This window comes from Limanda limanda, chromosome 13, assembly GCF_963576545.1.
Source record: "Limanda limanda chromosome 13, fLimLim1.1, whole genome shotgun sequence".
NCBI classification, from domain to species: domain Eukaryota; kingdom Metazoa; phylum Chordata; class Actinopteri; order Pleuronectiformes; family Pleuronectidae; genus Limanda; species Limanda limanda.
This window is the reverse complement of record NC_083648.1, coordinates 25,141,859-25,154,733: the sequence shown is the minus strand read 5'-3', so window position 1 is coordinate 25,154,733 and position 12,875 is coordinate 25,141,859. Positions and strand designations below refer to the sequence as shown.

Here is a 12,875-nt window from a genome sequence, read left to right as displayed (position 1 = left end):
GCCATGACGGTGGTAATAAGGTGATGATAGATGAGTCATAGGTCAAACAGATCAAACTGGTGCGAGCTTTATTCAACCATAAATTGTTAGTTTGAAGAATACCACGTATTTTAGTTAACGTCTTAGTTACCTGCTCCTTACTTTATGTTGTTAACAACCTGTGGCAGTTCAGGCTCATCACGAATGAATCAGGCTTTTCATTCGTTGTGAATCTGGTGGTCCTGTTTTTCATTCGACTATAATTAAAAATCCATTCAATCCTGCCATACTATTTCCAGAACTGAACGAACACACACGAACACACACGAACACACACGAACACACACACACACACACACACACACACACACACACACACACACACACACACACACACACACACACACACACACACACACACACACACACACACACACACACACACACACACACACACACACACACACACACACACACTCCTCCCTCCAGTTATCTGTCTTTTTAAATGATGTACTTATTGGCTGTTATCCGTTGTTGCTGTAAATCCCTTTTTTAATTAGATTTGATGGATTCATTAAAAAATGTACTCCTTTTTATAATTTCTTATTACTCATTAAGATATCAAATCATAAATATATTTGATTTGTAAACAAATTTATTATAGTTAACTTTTTCTTGTGTACTTATTATTCACTAATGAGGTGCCTAATACTTTTGCACTTCTGATCCTTCATACCCTTATCCTGAGATCAGATTCTGGAACAACAGGCGAGGTCTGGGATCACTGAGCTGAGGAAGACACACACTGAGCTGGAGCAGCTCTCACTCACATGAATCACCAGCATTTCTTTCATCATTACTCCCTCCCCTTGCTAGAGAATCGCCCACTACCAGTCTCCATCCTCAACACTAGGGAGATATGACACCTGTGTCCATTGACAAATCAACTACAGGAAATTTGCTGTAAGGTCTTGTCAAAGATCGCACCAACAGAAACGAGAGAGAATGTTGTTCCGTCTAATCCACCAGCAAAGCTGAAGACCAGAGCCGAGTTCTCACAACAATAATGTGAAATGACAGTGGACTCAAGTAAAACACGGCCCCTCATTATGTGGAGTGAAGCTCACTAACAGCTATGCAATGAAATCAATAAAACTATATTTTTAACTCCCACACAGATGCTGCTGGGAAGAGAAACATTTAGTTGCCTCATCTGCATATAAGAATATACTGTATATATAAATGTAGATAAGTATTACAGAAGTTTGATCTCTTAAGTTTGTTCCAGTAACAGCTGAGATTAAATACATAACAACTTCAGTCTCACTCGGTCTTGTAGACCAGGACTCAGCAGAGTCCATGGAGCCCAGGGCTAAGATCCTGTTTTCTTGCAGCGTCTCTGAAACAGACTCAGTGTGAAGAGGAATCCTTGCACTGCTGTTGTCTGTTTAAAACTCACAGGTTTCTAGTCTCAAGGTGTTAATCTGTTAGTTAAGATTTAAAAGGTACATTTAGATTTAAGTCCATATAACTGCTTGAAGTTAAATCAACACTCAGTGCTCCAGGTCAAGCTCCACCAATCAGGTAAGAGTGATTAGATCATAAGATCAACATTTTCTTTGCAAGTTTTAACAATCAGTGTTGTTCTTAAGCTTTATTGTCCCTCATGAGGAAATTTTATTTGCAGCATAAAAATAAAAGAATGTGGAACATGAGCATTTCTTCTTCTTAAAAAAACCAACAGTGTGGGTACAATGCACACTCTTAGAGTAAAATCCATGTTATATGATAAAAGCAAAGAAAACAGCAAGACAACGAAAAGATAATAATAAAGTGCTAAGCCGTGTGAGGAACCAAGAGGCAGTTCATAATCCGTCGGAATGAAGAGCACTCATTGCACATGGGAGAAGCTGCATAATGAAAGCAGACAATGAGTTGGAGGGAGACAAATCAGGTCTGTCCCCTGTTGTATAAAGCAACAGGGTCTTACTTAGTTAATCAGACTGAATTCAAAGCGTCTTCTTAGTCAAATTATACTATCGAAAAACAAACATATTGACAGCCACTGTGTAGGTACAAAATTATAAAAGCCATTGATGTAAAAATAAGACTGCCTTCAAATAGCAATACAAAACATGGTAATTAAGTCATTCAGTAAAAGGTGCTTTGCATATGAACAATAATAATGTAAGTGGTAAACAGTCAAAGTAGTTTGTTAGTATTTTAGAGTGTTTAAAGCACAGCTGTGTGAGAGGAGACAGTGTGTCTGGGCTGAGAGCTGAGGGTCTGCAGGGGGGACAGGTCCTCCTGGTTTAAGAGAAGATCCTGAATTTTCTGCTGTCGAGAGGTGACACCATCACCCGTGCTGAGCCTGGGGAGTGGAGAGGCCTCCACCTGTTCCTCCAGATGACTGTGAAGACACGGGACACCAGCAGGACACACACCACCACCAGCAGAATAACTGACAGGACACAAGGAGAAAAAAAAGACCCACAGGGTGATTGGGACGATCACAAGGACTCAAGTTATCCTTAGGTATAAATACAGAAATGATGTGTTGCACGTGTGTTTGCGTTATCCTATTTTTGACAATAGGATAAAGTAAAAACTACTTAACAGATTTCCATTGAATTTTGTGGAGGGGTGGGGCATGACTCAAGAAATAACCCTTTACATTTTATAGCAGGTCCTAATAAGACGGATCCATTAATACATTTTCACTTTCTTTAACATGGTCAAACAAAGTGCAGGTGCATGCTTCTCATACTTCTCGTCTCTTGTCTGCTGTGGAGCTGCTACGTTAGGTTTCTGGTACGACTATTGCGTTTCCTTGAATAAAAGCAGGTTGAGTACCGGTTGCAAGTATTTATGTTTGGGACATATTCAACAGATAGACACTGAAACTTTGGTGATAGATCATTATATCTATTTTACGGTAAATGGAGTGCAGCACACAGATAAAATGGCAAGACTCCGACTATCTAGGAGAGCGTGAGGCAGTGTGGCTGCTCTAACACGATTTCACAACCAATACATGCTGCACAGCGAGTGTGAACCGGGCTTAAGCCTTTGCAGAGGTCTGTGCTCTCTGTTTTCAAGCTTAATTACAGACACCTTACAAAGATTGGGTGGGTGTGGATAAGGATTTATATTTTTGCCCCGTCTGACTGTAATCTGTTTACTCTGGACTGTTACACATGTCAGCTGGGAAGGGGAGAGCTTGTTAGAATCCGCCAGAATGAGTGAAAAGTGAATAATCTCGATGTTAAAGTTAAACTCACCCATGAAGATAGAATTTATAGTGGGATCCACTGGGTTGAAATGTTTGACGATGTTTCCGATCAGCGCCACAATCACCACAGGGTACACTGTGAGGATGTTACGCACCCAACGGTCCAGCACCCAGTTCTCAAGGATGAACCTACACACAGACAGAGCTTTTCTTAATATCCAGCATCTACATAAAAAAAGAATCTATGTGATGGATGCATGCTCAAAGATCAAATGAAAGAAGTAAATTAAAATGTGATCACTCTTCTCATCTCCGACTTGTGAAATGCTCTCGCCTAAATAAGGCTTACCAAGCAGCCACCTCTCCAAACAGGAGGCACAGCGAGGCGGAGGCTGCTGTGCTCTTGTCTACACCCCACAGCTGGAGAACCACTGAGAAGTTGATCAGAGAGGCGATGCACGTCCATGTGGTGTACAGAGCCAAACCATTCTGGCACTGAACATAAACATTTACAAGCACAAAGTGAACATATATACACAGCAGACAGACCCAATATACCTGAATTAGAAGTCTTCACCGACCCGACCCCTTACAGTTCGCATTCACGTTTTGTAGTCGGTCAGGTCTCTTTAATATTATTTGTAATGCCAAGCTATTTTTATAATACTGCATCAAAACCGCAAAGATGATGGTAAATGAGCCGTGCTCGTCACAGTGACAATAAATTGAAATCTGAAATCACGAGGATTAAATTCGCCATGTTGCCATTTCAATCACGGAGGAGGAATAACAGAGGACCTGGATGTATGTTACGAAACATTGGAGGATATACTCAATGTATCACGGCCAGGCACAGGGGAGGAGGCTGATAACGTTACACTAGGTAAGACACAAAGTCTGGTTTTGACACACTGTGAATTGACGGTAACTTGTTAAAGCAATCACAGAGTGGATCTGGTGCCCATCGGGTCCATGTCCCCCTGGTCAGGTTAGAGTGTTTTCTAGTTATGCACGTTCCCGGCTTTCAAATGATAGATGGGTCTGGGTCGGGTTCCCATAGAACATTTCCAGGTCTTTTCAGGTTGGTGAAGAACTCTAATCTGAATTCAAGCCACATTTGTGTGTACCAGTATGTAGAGACAGGCCAGGTCTTTGCGATGGTATGTCTTTAACCAGAGTCCATAGAAATCAGTGGCAAAGCAACAGAAGAACAAAGCGCTGTAGTTGGTAATCGAAATCAGGGTTAAAACAACCAGAGACGCCAGCATCAGCCTGCAAGACAAAGAGAGAGAAACTAAAAGAGGAACCATAAATGTGTAATATTAAATGTTTATTGCAACAGAACATGTTAATGAGTTATTTCTGCCTGGAATACTCATTAACTTCTTCTTACAGTCAGATATATACAAGTAGATCAATTGTTTTCGTAAAAATAAGAAAAATAAACAGTTACTTTAATTCATTCTTGTAAATAAAGTTTTGTATTAATGATGACACGTTAATAATGTGATACTGAAAAATATTTTTGTCTTAAGAATCATTTTATCTTCCCCCTGCATACACAGCGCCCAAGTCCACCATTAATACTTATATTTGAAATCAATCTTTGTTTCTGTGCTAATGAATGAACTTATAGGTAGGAACACTAGACTTACTCTCTGTCCCACAGCAGCAGCCATGCCACATTCATCACCATGTTGGACAGCCAACAGAAATAGAAGGCATAGGGCAGCAGACACTGAGCCCAGGCTCTATTAACAGAAAGAGCAGGATCAGTTTCATGAGTGATGGCTCCTATCACACAGGTTGAGGGAACATGAGTAAATATTGAGTGTGACCGGCTGGGAGCTTACCCTCTGAAGACATAGCAGGTGATGTATATGACCATGAGGGTGAGCCAGGTATAGATAACCCCCCAGATGGAGAAGGTCCAGCCGGCTGGAGTGATTCCTGTCTCATAGCGGGCTGACACGTTACCAACATTGGAACTGAAAAATGCTGGAAAACAGTAATGAGCATTAGAGAGAACACTAACATTGTCTGAAAATATTTACCATTGCCGTTCCAGTTTAACTAGTACAAGCTGAACAGGGATGAGGTCACGGCTCTGTACAACCAGACAGGCTCTTTCATACAGTATCATTGTTTAAATCTCATACAAGGAACCTTTCATTTTTCTTGATTTTGGCGCCCCTGTGGACAAAAGCGGTAGTGTTTCAACTGTCTCCTGTCGAAAATTGTTTTGGTCTGGTTGTCATGGGAAAGAAACACCGACAGATGTTTGGATGATTCATAGCCATGAGGAAAGGCACATTTTTATTTCTGTATGATTGATAACTATAATATGACAACATTATAATTTTGTTCTAGTCCCGATCATACACCAACCCTAGCCCTGCTCTTTCAGTCGGACCTCCCCGGTTGTCCAACCCGACCGCAGACGTGTAGACATTTATAAAAAAAAGCTTATTTTCTATAGCTGTTGCAGTTTACAAAAAAGTGGCAATATTAAAATGAGTTTTAAAAATCCTTTCCGTATGTTTAATTAAACTACATGCCTCACTGTGTGGAAGAGACTGGGGTCTGTATATGTGTGGAGCATTATCAAAATATTACAGTTAAAATGCATATAAATAAATGTACTGAATTATTGTTTATCATGTAGAAGTAGTAGCCATAGACCGTGCTGTAGTAACAAGCATGAAATGGCTTCATAACTGCTTAGCCTATTTTTTTTATCTCCCTCCAAGATGTGAATGATTTTTGTGAATCAGACTAATTCTATTGGGTTATTAAAGGCTGCACGTTGCCTCTAATGCTTGTGATGTTGTTGCGTGACTGCTGGGTTGATATGATGCAGTGTTCAGTTGTCCTTCTGTTGATGAGGACCTTAATGGACCGAGTTACATGGATGTGTTACGTTTAAAACAGAGTGACCAGTGTTACACTGGGGCCAGTGGGTTTGTGTACATGGACACAAATATTCTGATATTAACCCTATTAGGATGATAGTCCTAGTATTGTCGCTCATATAAACATATGCTGGGGATTTACAAGCAAACTGTCTCCTCACCATGGACTCATCCTGTAAACTAACACCGGGCTAGTGACTAACAACTGATGGAATAAAGTTGATACTGTCAAACTGTCAGAGATTTAATCAATAACATGATATGTATTGAACAGATTTGCCTTATTGTCACAACACCCATCAGCTGTTGTCTCAGTATCATACCAGTGCATCTCTATATGAGTGTTGGACACCAAAATGAGAAAAACAGCTGTGTGTCATGTTGACATAGAAACGAGCCAAACAAACTGCTGCTTCAAGGTTCCAGGCACACAGTTATTTAGAAAATGACGTATGCTGTTATATTAAGATTTTTGAATGGGACAAAGAGCTATGCATAAACTGTGAAAAATAATTATGGGGTGTCATTTAAGGAAGACAACTATTTCAGCAGGATTAAAGAGCACAATGTTACCATACAGCCATCAGCCACATTAAGATATCTGCTGTAATGTTGGGGTTGATCAGGGTCATCATTCTGAACTCTTACTTTGTAGTTGCAAGTATTTTTCATGGCTGCATTATTAAAAAACACACAGATCATCTACAATGTTGTGGCTCCTCAGTTGGTGAAATGTGAAATCAACAACACAATGTTATCACTGTTACAGAGAATGGCAGGTATGAGGAGAAAAACAAACACTATTCATTTGTGTGCAGAGATTAAGAAAGCAAAACATTACTGTGGTCCCATGACACCATGTACCAGGGAAACTGCACTCCAGAAACAGTACTGACAATAGTATCAAAAGTAGCAAAAAGATAATTTAATGGAGTAAAAGTAAAATAAAAAATTATAAATAAACTTTCTATTACAACTAAAGGCCTTCATTCAAAATCCTACAGCAGAATACGGAGAGAAATATGATCAGAAATGTGTTTAAAGTATCAAAGTTAACACTCATATGTAATTATATGGCTTAGTCTAGCAGTTTCCAAGCCAGTGAGTCACAGGAAGGGTGGGATGAATACCGTGGGAAGGGAAAAACTGTTTTGTACAAATATGCAACAAATAAAAAAGACAGGGAGCCTAAATTTAATCTAATCTAATTCCATTTTGTGGACTTTTAAAAAATCTTATTCTGAACGATGTATGGAAGACGGCAAGATAATATTTCCAACTAAGAAGCAGTGGAGAAGATGTTTGGGGGAAAAATTCAATGGATAACATTTGTAAAGTGCAAGTATATCAAAATGAGGATGACTACTGTACTTGAGTAAAAGTATTTAGTTAGATTCCACCACTGTTAAGTTGCACATTAGCGACACTATTATCCTGACCGCAGCTCCTACAGGAAATGACTCATCGGAACCGTGGGGACGATGTGGCAGGAGAAGAGACTGGAATAAGGCAGAAGTGGCTCCAGCAGAGCTGAGGCACTGAGGGGAAGCAGTGAAAGTGCAGTTTGGAAACGGGTTTTTGAGCCACACCCTATTGAGACTATTTATAATACATTTTTAAATGTTTGTTTTTTTCCTCCTGTCAAAGGGCACCCGTGGCTATGGAGACAACAGAACCACGGCTGACTTGACTGGAACTATGTGTTTGGTTTAAAGAAGTTTTCAGTAAGACCCGAACAGTGATTTCTTCTGGAGTCGATGCCGTTACTTATTTATTTATTTATTTATTTTAGACATGGCAGGATAAACTCCAGACGTAACCGTTAGGAACAAAGTTTGTAGACTTTAAATAATAGTATACTGCTAAATTAACACTAATAGTGAGAGGGGAGTTAGAAAACATGTGTTTGTGAATATTTAAGTGGGAAAGTTGTCGCGTCAGCTCGAAAACAAAAACAGCTTTTTCCACTGCGTGTTTTTATAACCGTGGCTTGTTCCTGCTGGATACCATGCTGACTTACATATGGACAGCCATGGAAAGAACGGCCATTGTTTACATTGTTTGTTGAGTAACATGGGCTGTGACATAATGACCTGCAGCTGAGCATCTTTCCCACAGGAGTGACGCTCAGTGAAAACACGCTTTCATAACCACAACCGACAGGAAACCTTCCTGCTCGACGAGCTGACTTATTCAACACCTTCAAATGGAGTTTAAAGAACTTTACACCCAGCAGCGAAGTTAACGCTGGTTCTGACTGAGGGACATTGAACTCACCCTTTCCCGCTCCGGCCAAAGCGTTCACAATCAAAACTCCGACAAAAACCACCGCACACAGGAGAATGACAAGGATCCTGAACAGGCTGATGGGCTTCATGGTGACTGCGTCCGTGCTGCGCTGCTGTGTTTCACTGACTGTATGTGACGGTCTCACTGTCAGTGGCAGTGAGGGCGGAGCAACACTGACACGCACGTTGACCAAGCGATGCCTTCACGTGCTCTACGTAAACGCCCCCAGGCAGAAAGTATTTGTTTTCACAACAGCTCAACTCTTTATTTTCATAGTTGTTTATCAAACTATAATCAACGATACATGGAGGAAAACTGTTGAATACGTTGTAGGTTCTGAGCTTTTTTATATACAGGCTATGGTTCTGATGCAAAAGTATTGGACAGGGACAAGCGCCCTCAGGAGGAAAGTTGTGAAAATACAAACAGTTTGTCTAAAGGTCCAGTGTGTAAGATTTAGGAAAGGGATCTATTGGTAGAAATGTTATATAAATAATCCTGGTGAGGTTTTCCTAGATTGGGCCCTTCAAATTGAAATACTTTATATTTACAGAGAGTGGGTCCTCTCTATGGTGGGGCCGCCATGTTTTTTTACAGTAGCCCAGACTGGACAAACTAAACACCTTTTGAGTTTTTATGACAACTGAAGGCTACCACAGGTTCCTTTTCCTGTTTGGAAGGGGAGGGTGAGCTCAGGGTTATTCAGATACAACATGACACTTCACCACTAGATGGCAATCAATTCTACACACTGAACCTTTAATGAAAAAACTACATTGCAAACACATGAGCTGTAAATTCTCCCATGTAGCTCAACAATGTGACCTGAAAAGTACAGAGTTATGTGTTTATGTTAAGAAGCAACTAACACACTGTTGGGTTAGGGTTAGGGGTTACTAACTACTTCTCAGCAGAGAAAATACTTTGTGTTTAATAGTATCTGTTTTCCAGCCATGGACTGTTCTTTGCTATAGTCTATATAGTAAAATGCAGGAAAGGCAACTAATTTAAAATACTACAAATATTACAGGGACACACTATTGTTTTTACACATCATGGGTACTAGTACTCCCAAACATGTGAAGGCTTTGAGCTACATGAGGCTGTAGGAGCATAAATATTGAACAAAAGGTGAAATCCAGCACAGTAATTGTAAATTATCTGTATTTACGTAGCACTTTTCTAGTTTTGATGGCCACTCAAAGCTCTTCACAGCACAGTCTTGCCATCCATTTATATGTGACCTCTAAGAGAAAGGTCAGTCTGAGTCTACAGCTTCCAGCGTTCTCTCTGTTGTCGACATGTACAGACTCATAATTCTGTTGCTCTGTCTATTGCTTATGTGAGGTCAGTTTTTTCACAAGTCAGATAAAGCATTAATATGAAAACGCTCTCTCTTAAGACACAAAGATTACACTTGACTGTTCTTCAAATACTCTATAAGATTCTCCTGGAGTTTTTTTCTTTTCTTTTTACTGTTGAACAGGATTGTTTGGAAGTAAAATATAAACTCAAATCAAAACCATCCTGAAAAATGTAAACTATCCTGAAAACATAAATGTAAAAACTACACAAATCAATTAACATAAACACAACAGTCCAAACAGAGTGACCGTCTCACCATTTGTTACAATATTTTGGTCTAATTATAGTTTTTAATGAAATGTGCGCTAACTTAAAGTGACAGTAATTGATTTTATGGCCACTTGGGGAAATTGGATTAAGTTAGTCAGTTAGTCAAGTGAAACATGTTGTTGTGGTGGTCAACATTACAATTCAACATAAGCATTCATATGGAGCCATGTTTCCATCTGATGAAATCAAATACAATTTGTACGTTCCTCCTAGCACCAGTATGAGTGTTAAGTGGCTAAATGCTGCACAATTTCCACCAGCTATAGTCGCTAACGTTTGTCTGTCTGCTGTGTGGAGTTGGGTGAGTTGTTTGCACTACAGTGGGTTTATCACAGATGTTTTTCAGAACACTGCTGCTGCGGCAAACTGGGTTGATCTGAGGCCAAAAGACCAACAGAGAGCTAAAAGAAGCTAAAATGCTACACAGAGCTGAAGGGAGCTGTAAACTTTTCTAACATTTGATCAATTGTTGGTATAATAATTTTGGCCTCAACCAAGACTACGTTGATGGGTTCCTGCACGATTTCCTTAAATTTACTCCCGGAATCCATTGGAGCTGCCAAACCATCAGTGCCTCCACGTAAAGAGCATTCTTGCATTCGCAAAAAGCTATTCTTGTCAACATGCCTCACTTTGATCATAAATCTGCTCCAAACTTTTCCCTCTGCTGCCTTGATACGCCATCAGCAAGCTTTAAAAAGGAAAAAAGAAAAAAGGAAAAAAAACATTTACGAGACGTAGTCATCAGTCCCATTGGGCGGTCTTCTGCTTTCACAAAGAGCAGTCTACACTAACAGCTTTGATCATTCAGAGACGTCACATAATTACATTCACAACATATTGTTTTTTAATGAAAGAACAGTATTTTTTCTCAGTAGCTCAATATTAAGATTAAATTAAATTAGATTAGTTTCTCCAGTGTAGCACTGAGACTGCACTTGTGATTGGTTTGTATTACATTCCTGTTCACACACACTTTCACAAGATCTCACTTCTGCTCTTGTTAGATCTAGTTGGGAAACAGGCAGTATGAATATGTTTCTCCTGCTATAGGGACAGCACTGACATATTGACTTTCTGTTTCAAAGACTAATTTGTTTTCAGTGGTCACTGAGTAGTGGCTGACCCAGACCGTTCTGAGGCCAGTACCAATATCAACGACGAGAGCTTTATCACTATGTATATATTAATCATATGAACAAAGGGATTGATAAAGATTCCCTTTATTCAAAATAACTGTTACCAACATATGTACTGAGTGGGAAATTTTACAATAATAAATAAAGGGCTCTCTAGTAATTGAGAAATTGTTACGAGGGGGTGAACTTTTAGCAAGTTGACTTCTACGATTTATTCCAATATCTGTTTTGCACATTAGATCAACACATTATACCTTTCTGTAATCCTTAAGATGTTTTCTTACAACACCAGAAGAAAGATCGGAGATATCGTACTCAGAGGAGACATGACACAGCTTTTGGTGTTCTTTGTGCCAGAAAGAATGAATTTGATAATCTGGGTCTGTAGTTGCGTGTTCGTTTATGAAGGACTGGTCTAATTCAAGTATTTATTAAAAAGCAATGAAAAGGTATGACAAGTTTACAGCAAAACAATGGGCATCCAACACACTACCCCGGCACTCTAGCAGTCCCGGGGAAGTCTCGAGTCGCATCAAAAACGCATCAAACAGCCGGCGTCTGTAATATTTTATAACAGTAGATAGAACAGGATTGGTCAGTAACGAGGGGAAGTCCTCCTTGGTTCTTCCTCGATAGTGCGCAGGCGTAGTCCCCCCTTCTTGGCATTGGAATATGGAAGTGAACAGGAGCCACTCCAAATCTCCCGCCTCCTCTGATAGTTGCTAGGCAAACTGTTCCTACCATGACAGTTCGATGTTGTGTCTCATAAACTAGCCTTGACTCGGCCGACGTATTGTGGGCCAGTGGTGTTGTTGGTGTAAAGAATATTGTGTTCCTGCTTTATCAAAACAATGTCAACAATGTCACTCTGTCCGACCTCCAGAACTTATCAGCTGCTTGAACTCTTTGTGATGTCGAATGAAGCTAAGGGAATTACGCTTTAATATCAAAAGTTAGAAATGAGTAAAGTAAAAGATTCATGATTAACACCAAGCAGCAACGATTATTTATAAATCATTTGTATGACGGCGTAATATCTGGCCCAAACTGTTCATGCCCCCCCTCCTGCTTTATTGTTTAGAGTTTCAGTTCTATAAACATTTTCAGACACACACACACAGACAAGCTAAAATTTAAAATCCCAACAGGTCACATGGTAATCTGGGACTATTGCTTCATGCTTTAAAAAAGATTTAATCACCAATGACAAGGAAAATGAATAAGAACATGTGTATTATTCATAGAAATTTCATTCATTCATATTGATTTATAAACGCCATATTTCTTTTCATAGAGAACCGTAACCCAAATAAAGTAACTATAATATACATAAATTTTTTTCTAATTCAATCAACAGCAGGCAAACACAACAAAAACAGATTAGTCTTTCTATTGGGGCTAGAGACCATCATCATCCTCGAATTCCCATTGCCGTCTCCAGATGTTTGGTGAAACCAGTGGCTGCAGACCACAGGACTTCTTCTGTGCTATTTGGATCATCTCCATTTCGCTTACATAGCAAACTGATTATGTGCTAGTTAACTAACCAGACCAGATCAGTTTAAACAGACAGGGACAGACTGGATTAACCATTAACTCCTGTCTGACAACTGTAGACCACATGTTACATCTGTTTAGTTTATCTTTTTTACTTCAGGAAGTCCCTTAGTGCATATTCCCCCCTTTGAA

The 12,875-nt window shown here is 39.7% G+C and overlaps 1 protein-coding gene across 1 annotated transcript; it reads right to left on the bottom strand.

Annotated features, from left to right (window-relative positions):
* Positions 1–1,618: 1,618 nt before the first annotated feature.
* Positions 1,619–8,551, bottom strand: LOC133017778 (uncharacterized). The gene is made up of 7 exons (XM_061083963.1): positions 8,401–8,551; positions 5,065–5,209; positions 4,867–4,962; positions 4,339–4,483; positions 3,561–3,706; positions 3,261–3,400; positions 1,619–2,440 (listed from the first exon to the last, which is right to left on the bottom strand). Exons 1-7 carry the CDS (start codon positions 8,498–8,500, stop codon positions 2,292–2,294), a joined length of 921 nt encoding a protein of 306 aa, XP_060939946.1. The 5' UTR covers positions 8,501–8,551; the 3' UTR covers positions 1,619–2,291.
* Positions 8,552–12,875: the final 4,324 nt, after the last annotated feature.